The sequence below is a fragment of the Brachionichthys hirsutus genome, chromosome 20 (assembly GCF_040956055.1).
Source record: "Brachionichthys hirsutus isolate HB-005 chromosome 20, CSIRO-AGI_Bhir_v1, whole genome shotgun sequence".
In the NCBI taxonomy this organism is placed as follows: Eukaryota; Metazoa; Chordata; class Actinopteri; order Lophiiformes; family Brachionichthyidae; genus Brachionichthys; species Brachionichthys hirsutus.
In genome coordinates this window covers 5,688,384-5,711,371 of record NC_090916.1, presented here as the reverse complement: position 1 = coordinate 5,711,371, position 22,988 = coordinate 5,688,384, and the positions used below count along the sequence as shown (strand labels likewise).

Sequence of the window (22,988 nt, the reverse complement as noted above, 5' to 3'; positions counted from 1 at the left end):
CAGGCAGTTTCTTTAACTCTATGTTAAAGAAACTCTATGTTAGAGAACCAGCCTCGTGTGGGTGGGTGTTTTCTGATGTAATGACATAATGTAAGCCCTTAAGTCTCACGCTGCTTTAACAGGGACATGAATGAAGACCATAGCGTTTAAGCTTAATTCTCTTGATGATGTCATTCCATGAGTTCCAAAAAAACTAAAAAAAACACTACATGGAAGGTTTTCAATCTGATGTGTTTCCCCATGCAGACCAAAGGACCAAAAGGGAAAAAACGAATCGCCTGTCTACTGTGTATGCACTGGGAGAATGTTTCACCGTCTGAAGTGAAGAATTGATTGAAACTGTCAAGCTCAGCTTAAATGCTCTGAGATCCTCCCCGGTTTCACACTGAATGTACAAATGCATATTTTTTCAGGTAAGCGTGGGGTGCTTTTCAGAGAAGGGCTAATACCTTTATTTCTTTCTCCGGGCATTCCTACAGTCTCTCTCTCTCTCTCTCTCTCTCTCTCATACACACACATACAAATGTGTGTGTGTGTGTGTGTGTGTGTCTATCTTCAGCTGTTCAGGAGAAGACTGAAATGCGCTTTCTTTTTGACATTCTACATTTTATTGATGAAGAAACTGCATCGATTGTCACCAGGCTTGATAAGAAAACGACTGAATAATAATAACTGTATAGTAATAAACAACAGGAATAGTAATACACAACAGGAATAGTAATAAACAGCTGGTTGGGAGGTCATCTTGCATTTTCACTTGATACCTGATTATATAATAAGTGCTGCTAACAGACACGTGCTGCCACCATCCGGTAAAAGTGCAAACTGCATCATCTCTGTGTTTAAATCCTCTGAACTCCTGTACCTTCTACTTTTTAACAACATAACAGTGGTTACAAAGGACACCATAAATTAATTACACACGTACAATTGTACCTTTTTAATTTACTTCAATCTTTGTTTTTCAATAAATAAAAAAGAGGGAAAAAATCGTTTCGAAGCATACATACGGTATGCGGCGTTCGCGACAACTTAAAGAAACTACAAGTCCCAAAAATCTTCCGCAGAGCTACCGGTTACTCATACCAAATGTGCGATTGGACAGATTTAGTAAAACGCTTTCTGATTGGCTGAAAGTAGCCATCACAACTGTCTCGAACGCTAGCTAGCTTACCGGTTATCCGTGTGAGGTACATTTGCCTCTTTACTCAGGCTAAGGTCAACGAATAGCGCCTCTACCCCCTTTTCCACCGGCTTTTCCTTAAACCACAATGCCGGTTCACTCCCGGGAGAAGAAAGAAAATAACCACGAAGAAATGGAGGTGGATTTTAACGAGCAGGATGGAAGCAGCACAGACGAGGAGGACACCGTCAGCTCGTCCGTGTCTGAAGATGGAGACAGCTCCGGTAGGAAAAAATAGGCCTTAAATTTAATTTAACACCGAAATTCTCCAACTGTACTTGTCAGTCACATTTAATTTGGGCGTGAAACTTTGGGGACGTTTTAACCTAGGCGTGGGAAAATAACACAGTATGAAATGGGAGATGCTACGATGCGGTTTATTGATGGCTGGAAGAAATCCAGTTGATTGTTTAGGTGATGTCAAGCCTGTCATATGATTATTTGAACAGAAATGGACGACGAAGACTGTGAGAGGAGGAGGGTGGAGTGTCTGGATGAGATGACCACCCTGGAGAAACAATTCACTGACTTGAAGGAGCAGTAAGTTCAACATTCAGCCTACGATTCGATGTTGTGACGCTCGGAGGAACGTGGGCATGGATGTTTTCACCAAATGTACCGAAGCCCGCATGTCGCATTTTGTTCCTCAGGTTGTACAAGGAGCGTCTGAGCCAGGTGGACATCAAGCTGCAGGAGGTTATGGCAGGATGTGCCCAAGAATACCTGGAGCCTTTAGCCAACTTGCAGGAGAACATGCAGATCAGGACCAAAGTCGCTGGTGAGTTGGAGCAATAGTTCAGGCTTTGCTGTAGTGTGTATGTGAGCGTTTTCGATCATAACTGAATTGCTGCTATTGGGGGGGGGGGGGGGGGACATCTTAAGAAACAAATATCCAACCATATGGAAATTCATTTGAATTGGACTGAAGAATATAAACTTCACGCAGGGATCTACAGGGAGCTGTGCTTGGAGTCCGTGAAGAACAAGTACGAGTGCGAGATCCAGGCTGCCTGCCAACACTGGGAGGTGAGAGGTCAACTAATGGTTCATGGCATTTGCTCCAGCATAAGGCATTATCTTCAAAATATGATCTGTACTTCCCACAGTTGTAGGTTTTTCCACCGTGTCCTCAGCGGACTAAAGAGACTGAATTTCATCTGTCTCTGGAGAGGATTTTATCATTTCCAAATCATGTCCCCCCCCCCCCCCCTTCCTCACAGAGTGAGAAGTTGCTGCTGTTTGACACTGTGCAGAGCGAACTGGAGGAGAAGATCAGAAGATTGGAGGAGGACAGACACAGTGTCGACATCACCTCAGGTGCTAAATGGGGCTGCGCGAACGACGGCGGTTTTTGTTTCCGCTCCGTTTATCAAAGGAAACGCATCAGAGAATTGGCACAACACGGAAGTTTGGCCAGCTTCCTCACAAATTAAAAATATTCCATTCTTAACTTTATGAAATTAAAGAAGGGAATGAAGCAAAAGTAGAACATCTGTCGGCTGTCATACCTGTTTATTCGGCCCAGATTCACACTAAATGTACGCGCCGCGATCGGTGATGCTGATGAATAACGACAGATTTAAACATGGCGAACTGATTTCTGTGAAGTGACTCTCGCTGATTCGTCGTTTTTTGTTTTCCCAGAGTTGTGGAATGATGGATTGCACGCAAGGAAAAACAAGAAGAAAGACCCATTTTGTCCTGTGAAGAAAAAGAAGCCCGTCGTAGTTTCTGATATCCTTTCCCCTTCCTCCGTCCTTATCTCAGCCCGCCCGTCATTCATCTCCGCTCATTTTAACGTTTTTGTTTTTGCTGTTTCACTGTGTTTATCTCCTTAACCTGCCATTTTACGGCCTTATATTGTTTACATGCTGCAAGACCTTGATATTCTTGAAGACTGGACCGCTATAAGAAAGGTGCGGTGGAAGGAGTGAACATATTTACTCCGTGAATGTATCGGTCTTGTGATTTGATTTTTTTGGTTTCTCTCTGCTTGCTCGTCCTCCCACAGGCGATGGCGTCGCTGGGGCCGCACAGGCCGAAAGCGGATGGTAAGTTTGTTCCCGTTGGTTCTACTAATTGTCTTTCAGAGCGCAGCAATAAACCTGCAGGGCGTGTCGGTTCCATACTTTGATCAAAAGCGACTGAAGCTCCTCGTTAACATCGATCGCTTCCTTTCCCCCCCCCCAGCTCCTCCGGTCAAGCCTGACAGACATCACCACGTGGCGCGCTCTGAGGACGGTCGGCTTTTCTACGACAACCACTGGTACTGCAGAGGACAAGCCATCTGCATCAACAGGAAGGATGAGTGCCCAGCCAGGTATCGTGATGCGTGCAGATGCCGTAGCACGTGTGCAATGGAGGCATCAGTGTTTAACACACTTGGAACAAAAATAAATCGGGACGCTCCAGAGTGGGTTGCTGTGTAACGGAGCTGATCACAGAGAGGGAGAGAGAGACGAGGTGAGTCCAGGCTCATCCTGCCACTGGTGCTGTGAGAAGAGGGCGCCTCAGTGAACAGGACGCCTGGGTTTCTCACACCTTATAACGGTCATACTTATTTTATATTGAAAACATTGTTTTTTCTGATTCATCTGGAACCCATTCATGGGTCTTGATGAATTCTCTGTCAGCTCTTGCCAGCGGGTCTAAAAATATTTGCTGGGGAAACACAGCCTGGAAGTGTATTTTCATAAATCTCTTATTGCACGAGCCTCGTTTCCACTTCCAGCGGGTAGTATCCTGCGTCTCTTTAATCCGTAACAAGAACAGCATAGAACTGGTGGAATTTAATCCATTGCGTCTCATCGACAACAAAAATACCAGCGTAGCTGTATTTCCAACCCTTTTTTTCCAGCTCGGGTTTATTCTTTTGCTTATAAGGTTTCCACTCGTACGTACCTGTGCAAGGTATTTTACTCTGGGCTTTTCTCTTTGAAGTCCATTCCATCCGGCATATTGGCCGTATTGATCAATTTGCAAGATTCCCTGGATAACTGAACATTTTAATAATAATAAAAAAAATATTTTGTTACATGTGCCTGTCGTATATCTTTTAAGATTTTGAAAGAATCCCCTCTTTTCCCTGCGGCTTCTGGATGATGCTAATTTCCCCACGCAAATTCACGATGGCAGATGCTGACAGTCCCGGCGACCGCTTTGTTGACACCCGTGTCATGTTCCTGACCTCTGTTTGGTCTGTGAAGATCAGGAAGTTGATTGCGACCTAACGCTGTCGTGTGCTTGTGTCGTGCAGCGCCATCATCACCACGGTCAACAACGACGAGGTTTGGTTCAAACGGCTCGACGGCACCAAGTCCAAGCTGTACATCTCCCAGCTGCTGAAGGGCAAATACACCATCAAGCACTCCTAAACGCAGACCAACATCTCTGCTAGGATTTTATTTGTCTCCTATCCGTGTGGTATTTGTCTACATTCTTGCCAAATGTACACACACACACGTAAGTATACATGTGCATACACGCCTCATTCTGCAAGTAACAAAAAAAAGAGACTGTCCTCCAAACATACACGGACTTCTTTCTTTTAACCCAAGGAGACAATCTTTGTAAATATGTATGTATATTGATATTATTGATGAGGTCACAAAGTGTCATTTTCTCTGGACCGGAGATCAATGAAAATGGCTGCTAAAAAGCGAAAGGGCGACGAACCGGAGCAGTGGCGAACTGTGAACCGTGGAACAGCCACGTGCCTTCCTGAGACAAGACGATACTCGTACCAACGGGGAAGAACGTCCCGGACTATTAATATCAGAGCCTTACTCTGCTCTGTGCTGGCACCAAGTGGACTGAAGCGGGTCAATGAACGAGTGAATGAGGAACCCTGAACCAGGGGAGGATGCTGTCAGAACTGTTTTAATTTGCCTCTCTGGACGCACCGCTTGGATTTGAGATTTCATGCTCTACAGAGCCTAATAAATCTGCATTAGAATCCTCATGGACCCCCAGTTTGATTTAGTGAAAACAATCGTACAAGCATCAGTATGAAGCTCAAGAGTGGTGAATCAATTTTGAGTAAATTATTATATCATGAACATAATGAGAAGAAACGGTTCTTCGCGAGCGCCCTGGGGTTTTGTTGAAGTGTTTCGTGTCGTGTCAATCCCTTAATTCTTCCCTTAGTCTCATGTTGGCTTGACTCTGTGATACATGGTGCCATTTTTAGTATTTAATGAATCCATCATTATTAAGTTACTTGATGTTTGCAACACCACAATGGAGCCGTTCAGGCGTTGCGTACGTGAAGCGTGCTTTGTCCCGCGTCCCTTCGGCCTTCCTCCCCTGGTATCAGTAAAACTAAGCCAGCTCAACTTCAACCTAGCGACCGTACGACACTCTGTTTACAATCTGTCCAATCACAGAACATCGAGTGCGTGCATTTGTGTTTGTAACCATGATTGATTCACCGAAGGGGATGTTGTGTCGTGTATTAGCAGTACTTTATATTTTCAAAGCTGTTTCACACATTACTAAGGAGTATTACCTTCCTGAAGTATTGCAAACAAAGTTCCTCGCAGCATTATCTAACACAAACCAGATGTCTCCGAAGCCTGATGTGACATTAACTGAATACTCTTTGTTGCAGCCATTTTATTTTGTTCTTTCAATATTTTTACTTTATTTTTTAATGAGTTTTGCTTCCTTTCACACATTAGAAGTAAAAATAAAATAAAAATGTGACATTGTGCCAATGCATGTGCTGATGATTGAAGACTATGTGCAGGTTTGACTCTTCAAATTACACAAACAGTTCTTCAGTCTTCCCATGTCTTCAGTGGTGTTAAATATACTTTAAAATGATTCCTGCTTGTATATTTCTAAAAAAAAAAAAAGAGCCAGATACTGGTTTCTGTATCAAACTACACTCTTCAGAGTTAAGATAATGTGTATCTTAGATTTAAGAGCTTAGATATACATAAAACAAAATAAAAATACCAGGGCATTTCACAGACCTTAAACATCCTATTGGGTTTGGCCGACCAGACTCAAAGGAAGCCTAGATACTATCTTATATAATACGTCAATGTACAAAGGGAGAAAGTCCCTGACGACGCACAAGTCAAAGTCGCCCCTGAGGCTCGCTGAACCTTTAAAAAAAGGTGGCGGGGGGGGCATGCTGAGCCAGTCCTATTCTGTCATGGTGTCCTCTGCTGTTCAACATTTCAGTCACTTACGCCCAGCAGAGGGCCGTGCAGTAGATCAACACACCATACTGATATCGATCTCGCCTCTGCACTGTAGCATTTTGGGCCTTCGCAGACGGCTTATTCAGAACTGTTGCGCAGCTAAATAGAGGATTCCATTTGAAAGCTTAGTCGGTTAAATTTGCCATACAGTGGTGTTTTAAATGTATATATATATATATCCACACTATTTCAACTCCACAGAGTTAATTAGACACAATCCCCCCCCACCCATCCTATGAATCTCCTTTGCATTTCCCTTGCAGTAGTATTTTTCTGACCTAAGGGTGTCAGTAGTACGCTATAGTGAGAAGGACGCAGCTTCTCCTCTACATGGGTGGAGGGAGGTGGTCTGTGAATCTGGGGCACCCTGCTGCTGGAGCCCTCCAGCTGATGAGAGAGAGAGAGAGAGCGAGAGAGAGAGGGAGAGATGAAGGCACAGTTTGATCACAGCTCGCTGGCTACATCTGCTACTGCAACAGAGGGAGGAAGAGGAAAATCCCCATCAACAGTCAAAGGCAGCAGCAAACAAGCAAGCGGCAGGGCTGTCTGCCTCTCAACACGCCACGCAGCCTCTCGTCAAATCCTTCCTTGAACTTGTTTAACATGTGAACGTGCACATGCATCCCTTTTGCATGCATAATTATGGGCAGGGGTGGACGTTGCGTCGTTGCTGACATGCACAACAGTAAATGACAGGGTTTTGTTTTTGTGCTACTGTCATGATGCTAATTGCATCTGGATATTGATCTGTGCATTTCTGGCCATCTTCATCCCCATCTGACTAACCAGAAGTGGACCCGTCATTGGGATGTGTTTACTGCAACGCTGGGGCTAATTAGACCGTGAAAGTATCGCACTGTGCTAAAGTCTTCATATCCTTTCTATGTGACGTGTGTGTGTGCATTGCGATGCATTCCCCCCCCTCTGTGCACGCACGCGTGTTGCTGTGTGCAAGGCCTGCGGGAAACCTTTGATGCTAATTGTATAAGAGAATGTTAAATGCATTCATCTGTAAGTTAACATCAAGGGCTGTTTATCGTTCATTAGGACAGATGGGAATGATGAGTATGAAGTTGATACGTCTACAACTATTAGCATTCAGGCTATAAGAGCTTATTTGTCTTACATTGTTCCCACTGTTTATGCATAAAGTTGTATGTTTCCTGAGTTTATTTTGCGTTGTACACTTGTGAAAATTAGTCGCTGTTGGTTCTCTGCCAGAAAACGGTGGGTTACTCAGGTTCTTGTTCAGAGGTGATGGGGGGGGGGGGTAGAGTATAGAGCAGACAGATGGTCCGGCATTAGCAGTCATGTGAATATTTTATGGTAAGCTAGTGATGAAAAGAGTGCAGAGCCAAAAGCGAAGTTCTCCGTTTAGTCCGTCTACCGTAGGTTCCAGCCGTCATCAAATCATTTTTGCACAACACAAAGACGAGCGATGGAAATGAACATCCTCCATTGTTCTTATTTTGACATCTGAAGGAAGTGCATAATAGAGTTGCTTCTCTTTCATGTTAAAAAGAGGCAGTCGAGGTGGAAATGATGCCTACTGGACATTTCCCTCTAATCAGGGCGGACCCTAGACCTTGCTGAAGGAAGTACGTATCTCATCAAGAGGGGGTGGCTGTATGTTTGGGGGCACAGCCACACCTTTGCATTTTGAGAAACAGCTTCTGTTTGTCCCCCCCCCCCCCCCCCCCCCCCTGCCAGAAATGTCTCTATCAATCATGCTGGCACCAAGTAAAGATAATAAATGATTCACCTTTGGGAAACTATGGCATTAAAAATGCTTTTCTTCCACAAAGTTATAAATATTGGGAGAAGAAAAAAAAAGGCCATATAAAATTGTAAGGCAGGGCTAAAGGATTACATTTATATTGTTTTGGGAAATGGATGCAATCATAATTAACGTTTGTATCTAAAATGGTCATTAGTGAGATTCCGGTGGAGTGAAATCCCTAAATCAAACCCAAGGTTGCCAATAGTCTTCCTTACCAAACCAGTTTGGTAGTGAAGCACTACAGATGCTGTTTGTACCCCTTACAACATGGAGTGTCACTATCTGCCAGCTACCACTGCCAGCATTGTCTGTCAACTGCCAGGCCCACTTTTTAATGAGGTGCAGGCAGAGGTTTCACTATTTCCAGTGTTGTCACTTGCAGTTTTTTTAAGGACCTCAAGTCATTCTTAAGACTTCCCTGCATGCAACTGAAAGACGACGCCGGTTCCAGGCTGGACTTTGCTGTGAGCTCGTTCAGCTTCCAGACCGACATGCTGCATTGCCCCTATATTGTTGCGTCTTCAACATTCCCCTTTGATTTCCTGAAACAATCAAGTTAACAGATGCAGTTGGAACGTTGCCAACTATTGGTGTATCTATTAGTTTCAACAGCAGATACCTTTATATATATATATATATATACATATCCTGCTCAGCATCTCAGCTCCGGCAGGATCCGGACCCTGATAGCAGTGTGATAAGGAGATCTTATCCTTCCCTTTCATGCCCTCACAGTTGAACACTCAATTCTAGAGAAATGATTTTCTCATGTGATTAATGGCATTCCAACATTCTCAGCCCCCTTCATCTGATTAAGAGTCGGGTGGGGAGGAACGGACCTGTATACCTTTCAGCCTGAATGGCGTCTCTGAGTCACGCTCGACTGGCCACCACTGGCACAGCGGCGTTCAAGGATTTCAACCTGAGAGGACTTACCCCAGAAGTGATGGAGAAGTAGCCCGGCCGTCTGCCATTGTTGTTCAGAAGGCGGCGGACTTTGGAAGCAGCGTGATTCGATGGGCTGGATCTTGCCCAAGTGCTTTGTTTTCATAAATGGCCTATGTGATAACCTTTAATGCCATCCATTATAGAGTATACCATGCCGTTAGAGCTCTGCTTGAGACTTAATGTGTATTCCAATGTGTGAAATGTTTGAAAAGAGTCTAAAACCTGTTGGGCAGGACTTACCGGTGGCATTTAATAAGCCACATTTACCCTGATGTGATGCCAGAAGTCTGAACTTACTTTATTGGAACTCATTTATATATTGATAACTTCGAAACGAGGCGGTCCTACAGGCTAACAAGTGTGGCTGTCTGGTCTATTCATCTGACTGGACGGGATGACGGTATCGCCTTCCACTCCCACACCTGCTTGTCCTCGTACACCATGCTGCCTCTCCTCACGATGTCAGGCCTGATATGCAAAGTAGTGTCTGCGACCAATGTAGCACGGCGGACATGTGTTTGCGTGTGTGTGAGTGTGTGTGTGTCACAAAGGATGTGTGTTTATGACCCCCTCTGTGTCTGGATGGGCTCCCTCCCCCCCCCCCCCCCCCCAGCCAGCGACAGCATGGGTAGCGATGATTCTACCCACGAGAGCGCATCAACCACGGCGTCATCCTCCCAAACAGATCAACACACACACAATTTATCTGCCTCCTGCAGGCTCGCCCTCAAGTGTTCGGTGTAGACTCGGTATGGAAATGTAGTCAAATGGCCCGACTGGCATCAGCAACAGGATGAGACCGCAGCGAGTTGGAACCGAGTGTCGTTCTTTGCATCGTATTAATCATCTAAATAAAAGCTTTCTTTTTGTCGGTTGTTTTTGGTTGTCCCTGCGAAAACGCGTGCACATAGATGCGTCACTTTAAAATACACATGAATCTGTGCTGTCCTTGTTAACTGTGTGTGTGTGGGGGGGGGCACTGGGCCCAGAATCAGTAGAGTGAGAAACGGAAAGCTCGCCCAACCATTTGGCTGCAGTCCTAATTGGGTGTGTGTGCTTCTGACAGGATGCTGACGGAGCACGCCGCACAGACAGGTACCCTCTCTTCTCTTTGTTTCCTCTCCAGGGCGAGTGAAAATATTTCCTCTGAGGAATTCCCTGCTCTACTAATTTTCAAGCATGAAAAAAAAACCTGAAGTGGCAAGCTTTGACGAGCTTCAAAGCTTGTTGTTTTTCCCCGGCATTTGGATGGACAAGAAAGGAACGAGGAGGCTGGAGATAGGCCGGCCTTAATGAGATGGTTCTCTGCATCTTATGGGGCCTGGATGGTTTACAGTTCTGTGACCTGTTTGACTTGTGTGTGTGTGTGTGTGTGTGCAGATCTGTGTGTGGACCAACGCATGAACACACATGCAGTCACAACTATTTTCATAAACATAAATGAGGATTTACAAAAAAACAACAACACTGAGGTATGTACATGCATCTAAAGGACGCCATGATGTGCTGCAACATCCAGGGTGCAGATAATCAAGAATATAATATAATTTATGTGAAGTTATGTCATGCATTGTCACTTGCGTCAGTCCAGATACAAGCACCAGCAGGAAAGTTATGCACCAGCCGTTAGCGCTTCCGGCTAACAGCATACCTTTCCTGAGACAGTTGAACTAGAAAAATCTTTTTTTTTTTTTTCTCAGGCTTCTTTATTTATTTTTTTGATTGGCATTTTGGAAGATATTCCTAATCGTTTTCTGCATAGCGACAACACTCTCTTATCTGTACTTACATACAAACCCAAAAGGATTTCATTTACTGTTAATTCACCTCTGTTACTCGTAAGCTATGAATGAACAGATTCAGATTCTCTCTCTAATATGTTGTTATCAACTTTTTCCAATTACTTTGTGTATTTCCAAAAATTAATCATAATCCATCAGCAACAAAAGGCCAGGTAGCAAGCCGATATAAAATACGAAGTAATAAACCTGTTGTTCTGCTGCTGTCGAGCAGTACGGAGGGGTCAGCCATGTTTCCCCCGTCGATTCGTCCTCGGTGATAAATAGTTTTCATTTTAAGACTTGTGTAAGTTGGGGCACATTTAAAGAGAGAGCTGTCCTTCGGTAGAAACGTTCTTAATGTTTTCGCAGAGAACAGTTTCACAAGGGTTTCCATGTAATAATATCCTTAACGGTCCCAAGGGATTTCAAAACATAGTTTGTCTTCACAGTTTCTAGTTTGTGTCATAGGAAAATAATACCCTACATTTTTCTTTTTATATTAACTTCTAATGACCTTAAAGTAATCAGCAACAAATACAAAAGGAACAGGAAAGAAACGACACCCAAAACAGAAGCACAATAAACGTCACATAGGTGGCGTTAACAACATAGTACACAATCTGTAATGTTTGTGTGCGGCAGTAATCTTCTGCCCGATGAAACGACACAACCTCTGGATGTCATCTTGCTTCGCGGCGGCGGTGGAGGATGTTCATTCTGTCCCATGCTTTCTATGGGGGGGTCTAAACTGGGACTGATCCCTGGTCATCCCTGCAGCTCGGCAAAAATGTCGGGCTGTTGGGCTTGGAAATCCTCGCGCCACATTAGATGAATTCTTCGATTGTGCATGCTCTTCTGTGCAGCCGTAGCGGTTACTTGGAGCCAGGTGCAGCAGGTGGTTGTGTCAATCCCGAGCAGCTACACATGGTCGACTACGTTATGATCTGTCAGCGTTCCTCTGACGACACCGCACTGGAATAGATGCGGCCGATGGGGAATGTTAAGCATTTACTGCCTTGGCGACTTTTGTTTTCACGGCTCCGCCTCCAGCATACCAGGCGTGTGACGGCAATCGTGTCGCCTCATTCTTACAGTTGCCACTTTTTATTGCATTTCAATAGGGCTGGGTTAGTTTAACAAGGGAGCAGTCGTTCTAGATTAGTCAGATCAGGCAATGACTGTCGAAAATATGCCCTACTTATAAATGTAATACTCATATTTGATTTGTGTCTTTAAGGCCTTGTGCGTAAATAATTTTCAAACATTGCAAATCTTTTTCATTTTTTATTTTTTTAACATGCTGAATTCACACTGGAAGCATTCTAAATACTATAGGGGCAAAACATCAGCTGGTTAGCATAGTTATTTCAACATTAAGGTAAGTACAAGTACAACTACTGTACAATAGATACTTCTTTTTTCTCATTTTCATTAATAGTTGTCAAATAATCAGCTCATTGTTCCAGCTCCGCTACAAACTAAGTAGCGTTTGGACCAAATTCATTATTTACAACAGCAGATCAGTTTTATAGTAAAACACTCAAGACAAGGCACATTTTATTCACACTCTCATCCGGTCAGTATGTTGAATCTGTCCTGTGAGCCAAAATATCTTTTGGATAAACCAATCAGTGTAATGGAAAGCTGCTCACTGTCTGAAATCCCCAAAACAAATGTCTTGTACTTAATGCCACATCCAGAGCACATCTGTGAGCCGAGCAACCCTGCCTAGCGGATCAGTGTCAATGTCAGGGGCCTCAAGGCCTCGCCACGACTCTCCGAAGCTGACGTCAGATCGGTTGTCGTCGCCGTTTATGATCAAGACTCTGCCTTTGTGCTGCTGCAGCGGCGACAGAGATGAGCGGCAGGTGTTCGGCCACGTGGCGCAGAGCCGTCCGAGGACATCGTGAAGCACTGACTCACAAACGCAGAGGAGAATGCGGCGTGAAACTGTCCACGTGTTACGATGCTTCGGTTCATTATGCTATCGAGCTCATTACGCTATCGAGGATGTGTGTGTGTGTGTGTGATCGCTTGCCGGGTCAATGAGAAGCAGCTGTCCACATGTGGATTTATCACAAACACTCTGGATGAAATTCTGAACTGCGATATAAAATCTGGCTGCATGGAGGAGACGTTCAATGATGGACGTGGAGTTGAGTCCATGTGTGCATTTTGACATTTGGATGCGCGTGGGGCCGGGCAGGCGTAATGTCAGAGAGGGGGAAAAAAAGCGAAATGGAGAGGGCATCGGCTCCACCGTTCAGTGTACAAGCACGAGTGTCCTGGTGTGTTTTCGCACGATGGGGGGGTTTTCTCGGTGCTGATCTCAGCGAATTCTGCTGCATCTCCGGCAGCGTTGGAGACATGAATATTCATGAGGTCCTCTTATCTTTGGTAAAAGCCTTGTGTCGCTCCCCGGAGGGTTGCTCACAGGAGGGGGTGAACGGGAGGCTCTGTGAGCGCCGCTGAGGTGTATCAATGTTTCATTGCAGGTGCACTCTTTTTGGCATTGGGGGGGGGGGGGGGATGTTGAAGTTTGTATTTTTTTCATACAAGTGTGTGTCTGTTTATGACACGGATAAAATATCTACATTTCACCTGTTATCTGATTAATTATATGTGTCTATCTTCTTCTTCTTCTTCTTTCTCGTTCGGCTCGCCTCATCTGGGGTCGATGCAAAGGACAGGGTATCATGGTTGGTGTGTAAAGATACCAAGAACCATTGACAACCTTTTGGTGATGATCCAGATCACCGTGTGGACGGTGTGAATCCAATTAGGAGGGGAATGAGCTGCTTGGCGGAGGTCTGCGCTCTCTGAGTGCTTTTCTACTTATCTTTCTCTTAGACTTGAAACAACCACATGCTGCTTGGCAATGTGTTGTCAACCAGCCCTCAAGCTCTCTCGGTTTATGAATAAGTCAACAGAATTTCCTGTCTTCAGCCCAACCCACAGCTTCTAGCTGTTGTCCCCCCCCTCACATGGTCCTCTCTTACATCCACACACACACACACACCGCTATCAACCCTTTGGCTTAACAGGCCTACTCTCACCTCTGGCTGCAACATCAGCGGTATGCTTGCATCTATCCATTCTTATGTAACCCCGAGAAGGAGGGCAAGCAGAGGAGCAGACTTGCTCCGCCTTTATATGCCGGCTTCATTGAGCCTCGGTGATGCCCAGGGGTGCGTGTTAAGCCTCGCAGACTTCACACTGGAACATACATAAAGGCAGAGTACACTCAGAGCTACCAGATCCTCCATCCATCCACACACACACATGTTCAGAGCGGAAATAAATCGGCTGAAGTGTCAACGTCATCTTTGCAAAGGAAATGTTCTTTCCCCTTTATCCGTCAGCGAACTAATGCAGCCGCAGAAAAAGACTGAGCAAAAGGGCTTTTATTGTGAAAGCGACGCATGCTTTAATGGCTTGAAGAGCAAGAGAGGAAGAGATGACGATGCAGAGAAAGGAGAGGAGGCACTAATGGAATCCACCTTCATCCAATCATTTTCAAGTCCAAATAATTCCAATAGGCTTTTTATAGCAGCGACACTCTTCTGCTTCTGTCGCAATAAGAACGGCACAGTCGGCCGTAGCGATCAATATCAAAGCAACAACAATAACGAGAACAGAGGCGTGCTTTAAAGTGGGATTATTGAGAGTGCAGCTCCTCTCATTAGCATCACGAGAAAATAATAGCTGCTTTTAAACACTCGCATTGAAACCATCGGCTGATGGAAACCTCTTCCTATCTGAAGGGTTTTAATGACGCAGGGCTGGGTTTCAGACCTCACCACAGTCGCCCCTGCGTCCACCTGAGTTTCCTGTAGGTGTCAGGTTTTCTTCATTCATTGTGTTATAATTAGATGTGAGGTTTTTTTTTTTTATACTTTTGAGATGATAATCCTTGTTTATTGGCATAAAACTAATTGGTTTAATTTGTTTAAATATGCAAAATCTCTATGAAAATTAAGCAAAGATACAAACCGGTTGATGGGTTTGCCTCTAAAATGTAAGAATATTAAATATGAACTCATATCAGGGTAAAGTTAGACTTTTGATTTTAGAGGCGGCAGGAAAACAGTGACAGACTCTTTTTTTTCCCACGTCTATCTGACATTATAGGGACATAGTGAATACAATTATATCTACAAAATGCAATAATCAATATAGAATAGTGTTTCAGCTAATGCTTGTTACATTGTTGATTACCCGGATGACTAATAAATGAAGCATTTGGTCTTTTATGCATCACAAAATAATTCTCTCAATTTCGTAACAAAAAGAATCCTGTGCCTAAATATGTTTTTTTTTACATTTAGACTATACTGTTGCTCCCACAATGACCCTGGTCCGACTGGGGGCAGGGGGGGGGCTCACAGTTGCCCGGGCTCTGTGCCACATGGCCTTGGTTTGCCCCCCCTCACTTGTAGCTTCTGTGCTGTGCCTGCTGTGGCTGAGCTCTGAGCACAGCGCGGTGAATGCACCTGCCCTCGCCGGCCTACAGCCAATGTATTATTCACCAGCCGTCTCAGGTGACCCCCCCCCCCCCCCCTCATAAAGACTCTGTTATCATTTAGGATCCAATGTCTCATTAACGCTCCTTTCAGCTTCCACAAATATTGCTTTTGTGACTTTATTGGGCAGCTGCCCTCCAGCCGGCCGATTGATCCTTGACTGTGTGCCATTCGCCAGCCGGTGCCGCAGAGCTGTTGCGATTGGTCCTCGCCGGGAAGGGTCTGGCCGCTGGTGCTCCCGGCAGAAACTGAAGATGTCTGGGCCGGCGGTGACGAGTTTCAGCAGGCTCCTGCCCGACGTGTCAGGTTGACAACTACAAAGTCCCACAAAGGTCTCTGTGGCAACCATGACAAAGGGCATTTCTGTCATTTGCCCTCACTTTTGATTGTTTGGTAAACTGTTCCGTGGTTTGGTGGATGTGAGAGACGCTTGAGATGTGTGTGTACTTACAATTCAGCTGTTTATTAACCCGGAGGAATGCAGAATAAAGGGATAGTTCAACAAGTTATGCCTCTATGGATTTAGACCTTTGACCCTCCATTAGCACTGGACTGGATTCCCTGGGACAGAGCTTTGTACACTTTAATTTGGCTCTGCAGCCGCTCCATTACTATACCCAGGTTGCCTTGAGCGCTGTAACTAGAAAATGTGTAGATGCTTTTGTAAAGTCCATGTGTGTGTGTGTCCGGGCTTCTGGGTTTGTCAAAACCCAAAATGAACAATTTTGGCCCTTTTATTATTCAGAGTTGGAAGAAAATAGTAAACAGTTTATTTCATCATCCTCCAGAAATGATCACAGTCTCTTTCTTTTGCCCAAATAAATGACAAACATCCAGTGAAAGGAATCCTTAAAAAAAATATATATATATTATTGCTGTTTTATAGAAATTTCAAATTAACTAGAAAAGCACTCGGAGAACCTCCGCCGAGGAACTCTTTTCCCCTCATAATTAAATTTACACGGTCCACATGTTGATCTGGATCATCATCAAAAGGCTCTAAATTGTTCTTGGTATCTTTATACACCAACCATGATGAGCAAAAGTGAATCAAAGTTGATTTTTAACTTACTCACGGTCATGTGTTCAAATTTTGTGTGCACTGCAGGATTATCATTGCCTTTAAATGTACTTTTAAAGGCCACAATAATGACAATAAGTACTGAATTGTAACAAAGGAATATAAGCATCCTTTAAGGATTGTTTTTTTTTTTAGTGTTGGGTGTCCTTGTCTCTGTCGGTTCAGACCGAGCCTTTGTTCGATTCTCTCCGCCACAGCGCTTTCAACAACAAGCTAGAGAGGCCGCTAATTAAGGACTACTGTTTGCATTTAACGAGAGAATCCTCCTCATTAGTTTCCAACGAAACAGTTACAGAAAGCAAGTAGTCACATCGTACACATCTCTGAACTTACAGTGCATTTTTTTATTACTATTATTAAAGGAAATGTTCTATGAGATTGCAAGTCTTGACTTATTCAAAGATTTAATGAGAATATTTGGTTCTTTATTGCGCAGACAGAAGCGACAGAAGCACAACGCCCAAAACCTTCAGTAAGCTGCTCAAACAGCAGTACATTACATATTTTAAAATTCATGAAAATGTTTGAAGGGTGGGGGGGACTGTATTTGACCTGCAGAAAATGCAAAGCAAGCCTGAAGCTCTACTTCCAAAGATTTGAGAATACATTAAGATATGTAGCAGAGAGCTGCACGGGGAAAGCGAGATTATATCATCAGGCAGGAATGCTTCTCTCGCTTTCAGCTTTCCACTAATGCCTTTTACGTTTTAAAGCAGAATTATGGGTGGTTATTATTCATTTTCTCTCCAGCTGAAGGGGCTTGTTTAGAATGATGTAAAGCACTTAGAGTAAGTGTTTTAATGCCGTCTTGTGTTTTTAACCCCAAAGCAACCTGACTTCCATTTTCTGTTAACTGCGTCTGTGTCGATGTGAGAATGAGCCCCACGGTGACTCGTATGCATTTCTCTAAATACCTTGCCTTACATCACCTAAGAAATATCAGTTAAATGTTTGTTGAAGGTGGGGGGGGGGGGGGGGCGTACATATTTATATTGAGGTAGTTCTCTGTTCTAAATCAGCCCTGCTCATTATTGCAGCAGTGGCACTCGGATACAGGGAGACAAGGAGATGGAAATCATTTCTTCTTTTGGTTGGGAAATCCATACTCTCGCTGTTTCCAGTGGGCAGACGGTCTCTGCTGGCCAATGAGAGTGGACTGCCAGCTGCCCACCTGGTGACTAGTCCTCTGTGTGGGTGAACGCGGCTGTTGGGCAGTGCATGCTTTCCTGCTTTGTCTTTGTGGTTCCATTGCCTTTCATATCGGAATAACGCTTTGATACAGTTCCATGTTAGTCACGGCTAGTAGCTGGCTTTATTTAGATCAATAAAGCGAATTAATGAGTCACATTTCCTCTTCAGTAAAATGTGATTAAATGCGATCAGCTATCTCTCAAGATTATTTGGAAGAATTTTGACAAAAGGATAAGTGTGTAGACATCCTTCGTTTTATAATGGGTACTCCACTTCCCTCACCTCCTGGGATTTGAACCCAGTATAAATTACTGCATGTAAAATATATACTGTATGCTGCAGGATTATCTTCTTGAAAGGCTTAAAAAAATACAAAATTTGCAAGGCTATCACATTGGGAGTTTGCAGCTTCCTTGTTAGTGTGCTGGACGGTATCACTGCCTGTCGTGTAGAAGACTGGGGTTCAATTCCCTGATGGGGTGATGCTTTTCGGCTGCTCGCGATTTTACCCCATCCTCACGTCATTCACTATTTCCTTGAGTCACACAACTCTCACACCTGGTCATCCATGCTTGTGTCCACAAATGTCTTGCTCTCCCGAGTTTGTCCAAGTATATATATGCTGTATATCAAGAGCTGTAATAGATACGAATGTAACCGGATGGGATGTAATTAGGCAGGCAGTTGTGGGAGGGAGCACCTGTGGCCCATTTGCCACTGATTGGGGGGGGGCGTATATAGGTGCTTCCCCTCCCTCGTTCCTGTCTTTGTGTTTTCCCCGTCGGAGGCAGGTTGGCCGTAGACTGTCACCGTCTTGTCTCTCCTTTTCTTTTTGTTTGTAGAGTGTTTTTAAGGAAGTTTTTAGAGTGTTGAATGAATGTTTTGAATTGTTGAATGCCGTGCTGGTCGTCACTGTGAGCGGACCTGTGGGTGGGGAAACCCGCTAAAACGAGCTGGGGACCAAAGAAACAGAAAAATAGATCTTTAGGTTGCAAGTCCTGAAGTGGCGTTGTCGGCAAAGGTCGGACCGTTTGGCCCCGTATCCGCAACGCCACACAGACATACACTTGGTATCAAAATATCCATAATACCCAACTTTATATTCAACTTTAATACATTTATGGGGCTTAGAATCATTGCATTTTGAGTTATTAAGTAAAAAAACACATTTCTGGGCAGACATCTTGGATGAATGAATGAATGGATATGTTTATTAGATAGAATGTTAGAGTACAAGTACAGTCACACAGTGGCATGTATTACAGTACAAATAAAGTCAAACATCATGTCTAAGAGGAGCATTTCAAAAAAGCCCTTGCGGTCTTTTTTCCGTTGAAAGTCCTTCGTACATAAATCATCCACAATTAACAATACAAATAAAAATAAAACCAATATTCAATAACTCAATTGATGCAACCTAACATTAGAAAAACAAAACAATTTTTTTTATTTTATATATAAATACTTATGAAGCGCTCAGGACGAGATGGCCGTTTTCTTATGCAAGAAAATGCATATATTATCAATAAAATAATGAAAATAATTGAAATTTAAACATTTATACATACAGTATGGAAGAATCCCGCGATAAATAGGGGGTAAATCAAAATGGCAGTCCGTCCCCTATAAAAGATCCGAAGGTTGATCAGATCTTTGGATCAGAACGCAACCGAGAAATAGGCGGCACACATATCGCTAGTTAATAATTCATGTTTACAGTACAGTGAATACATGTCGGGCAAGAAAATCCGCGACAGAGTGAATCCACGGAAAGTGAACCCCCATAGCGAGGGACGACTGTATAATTGTATTTTTGGTCAAACTGCAAACAACATAGTAACATTAACGTATAACAACTATTCAATGTGAAGTCAACTTGTAAACATTACTGTAAAACTAAGGAAGGAAAGGAAGAAGCTAGACATGAGCCATCGCAAACAAAAATGAAGAAAGGAAGAGATGAGGTTCAACTAAATGGTGATGTGGTCTGATGACAAAATCAAAAGCCAACAATCAGGTAAAACCCAAAAATGTTCATTGACTTTACTGCACTCTGTGATGCACTCTGGACACTAAATCATGAAGACTGGTTCCAAGGGGAAGTCAGAATAAAGACAAATTAATTGAATTGGGTTCTGTTGCAGGTGACCTTCAAACTTTGAACGGTATGATGACAATCTGATAATCCAAGTGCTGTAAACATGAATTATTAACTGGAGATATGTGTGCCGCCTATTTCTCGGTTGCGTTCTGATCCAAAGATCTGATCGACCTTCGGATCTTTAGCGTTTTAGAGGGGACGGACTGCCATTTTGATTTACCTCCTATTTCTGCTTACATCCGAAGGTGCACATGCGACACGTGTTCCTGCAGGGCGATGCCGTTATGCAGGAAAGCCTCGGGGCGTGGCGATGAGAACCGCACGGACAGTCGGCTGCCTGTCAATCAAAGCGGCTCTGGATTAGGCCGTGCTGACGGGTGGCCGGCCGACATCCTGTGAACGAATGCTCTGCCCTTCCCTCACTGTCTTCTGTCAGCACACCTTTCACATGCAATATCAGACAAATGCAGTGTCCCTTATTCCTATCAACCCCCCCCCCCCCCCACCCCTGCTGTCTCTTCCAAAAAAAACCTTACCTTGATGTCAAGGGTAAGGTTTTTTTTTTTTACCCCCACAGCACAAAATGTGGCCCACAGCCCGTCACAGCAGGATAGTGGAACATCTGAGTCGGCAGGTTGCCTCAGCTTTCTCTGCACCCTGATTTACGTCCGATGCAGGAATAACAGGAGAGAGAGGGGGGGGGGGGGGGGGGGGGGTTGTACAACAGGACCAACAAATAGGGGGTCTAAGCATAATCCATCCTGTCACAACACGTCGTCGGTCGAATTGAATTGTCCTGGCAGCCCTGTGAGAAAGGACAGACCGTTTTAAGCTGAGCATCATTGAATTATTAAAAGCAGGAAAGAAGGACGATGAACAAATTAAGGGAACATTTTCCAGACTTGTGCACTGAGGGAAGAGGGAACGGCGTCGTGATTCCCCAACTAGAATTCCATCTATCGAGACTTGAAACACGATTAGCTCTGAAAATAATACCAATTCAAACTTACGTCGTGTGTGTGTGTGTGTGTGTGTGTGTGTGCATGATTTCAATGTTTATGTGCAGGGAGAGAATGGAGGTTGGGGGGGGGCTATTTTCACTTACATTTTCTATTGTTTACTCATTTTTGTTGTGTCTTTATTCATCCCACAACTTAATTAAGGCACATTTCGGGCATCAGCCCTCACACCCTTGGGGGGGGTTATAGTGGTCGTTGGATGTCCTTGCTCCATCTCATCTGCAATGCCTCTCTTCAGCACCACTGCATTATGTTGCATTTGCCTCTGCATTGCCTCTGCAAGACTGCCCCCCCCCACACACACACACACACCACACACTTCCTCTGTCTCCTCTTGTCCTTTTACATCTTTCCTTTTCCCTTCGTCATCCCTTTCTCCAGCGTCGGGTTGGTGCCAATCAGCCGGGGCTTGGCAGGGTTTCATTTTTTTTTTTGCAGGAGGGACATCGCTCAGTCGGTCAGCGAAAGCAGTACTTTTTTTGAGGTTTGGGTTTACGTTGCAGTTTAAAAAAAATAAAATGGAGGAAGGGGATGACATCAGTAGGAGGGAATCCCAAACAGGAGGATTTCTCCCTGATGATTACCTCCTTCCCTCGTTTCCCTCGTTCTTCCTGCTGCCTCTCTTTCTCGTCTCTTCTTATTGGTCTCTCTGAATTGAATGTGTGTGCGTGTCAGTGAGTCCATTTTCCTTTTGAACTTGTTCTGCAGGCAACTGTGCAATGGAAATAAAACCATACTCCCCCCCATCTATTGCCACTGAACAAGTCTTTTCCTTGCTATGCTCTTATGTAGATCAGCCGTGTGGCAGATTGGTGGGTTCATCCAACCCAAGGATGCTGAGGGTCTCACAACCTCTGACGGCTCCCCCGAGGCTCAGCAGTGAGCAGACTGTTTCTGAAGGGCTGTTATTAAAGGGCTGTTTGCATTGCCTGCTGATTTTTTTTCATTAGCAGGGAATCTTATATCATCACTTCTGAATATTGCATGAGGTTCGGGGAGGCTCGGTTGTCGTGACACCGTCGTAATATTTCACAATAATCAAAGATGGATGAGACTATTGTTCTGGGTAAACCGAGGGAGGCCTGCCGACGATGAGAAAAAGCCCAAACATGGTGACGGCGACACCGATGCGCTGCAAAGGGAGATGTTGGTCGACCAAAAAAAATGTGGGGAGGGTGTAAGAGAGGAGTGAATAGCATCCATGAAAATGCACTGTAAGACAAACGAAGTAGGCAGAGCGGTAAATAAGGGGGGGAAGAGAAAGCAGCAGAGAGAAACAAATCCAGACAGGGGAGCATAAAAAAAGCGACAGACGGGGCTATTAGCGGCGGAGAGAACGAGTTAGTCAGAGAGCCACGCTGCTCGCCATAATTGAAAAGGCACCGGGACTGATTTAAAGGAAGCTTAGCTGGGCTTTCTGGGATTCAGTGTGTGGAGGGATGGATGGTGGCGTTGGCAGGCTATGCTGCAGACTACCAGCAACCTTGCCCCCCCCCCACTGCCCTACAGTCGTCATTGATGCAACACGGTGAAAATGACCATCCAAGGCCCATAATAAGCATTACAGGTAGACGATCCACACACGCTAATGACGGTAGGTGGCTCGGCTTTTGTGGCTTGAATATTACAGAGCAGTAAAGCGGCCTTGGAGGCAAAAGATAAAAACACAGTAGTAAAATGGAGTCAAAGTTCTCCTCAGAGGAGATCAGTGTGTGTGTGTGTGTGTGTGTGTGTGTGTGTGTCCACAGTAGAAAGTGCCAGAAGCTTCCCCACACTGTTATAGAGCACGGCTCAGCTCTCCTCATCCACTTCCTTAACTTCCCAATACAGCTGGACGTTACACCGACAAACGGCTCCACGTCGCTGCCCACTTGCCCTGTGTTCACACACGCACGCACACACACACACACACACACACACTGTGTCTATTCTTTCCAGGGCCGCTGATACGTGATAGCTTAGCGCAGTCAATCCATCTCGCATTACTGCCTCTGCAGTGTGCTGCTTCATTTACACATGAAATATTGATGTTCTTAATTTAACCCCCAGGGTGCTCAAGTGTCCCTTCCTCCTCCTCTCCCCCCCCCCCCCCCCACCCCGAGAGCATGGGAGGCCTTTTTCAAGGAACCCTCAGCCTCAACGTTGACAAAATACCCGTTCTGTTTGTGGAT

At 44.6% G+C, this 22,988-nt stretch overlaps 1 protein-coding gene across 1 annotated transcript; it reads left to right on the top strand.

The window, feature by feature from the left end:
- The first annotated feature begins 1,195 nt into the window (after window positions 1-1,195).
- brms1lb (BRMS1 like transcriptional repressor b) lies at window positions 1,196-5,886 on the top strand. Its single transcript, XM_068753637.1, has 10 exons — window positions 1,196-1,407; window positions 1,633-1,723; window positions 1,834-1,961; window positions 2,130-2,209; window positions 2,404-2,500; window positions 2,828-2,917; window positions 3,035-3,099; window positions 3,195-3,234; window positions 3,374-3,503; window positions 4,440-5,886. The coding sequence occupies exons 1-10, from the start codon at window positions 1,272-1,274 to the stop codon at window positions 4,555-4,557; spliced, it is 975 nt and encodes a 324-aa protein (XP_068609738.1). The 5' UTR covers window positions 1,196-1,271; the 3' UTR covers window positions 4,558-5,886.
- The last annotated feature ends 17,102 nt before the right edge of the window (window positions 5,887-22,988 follow it).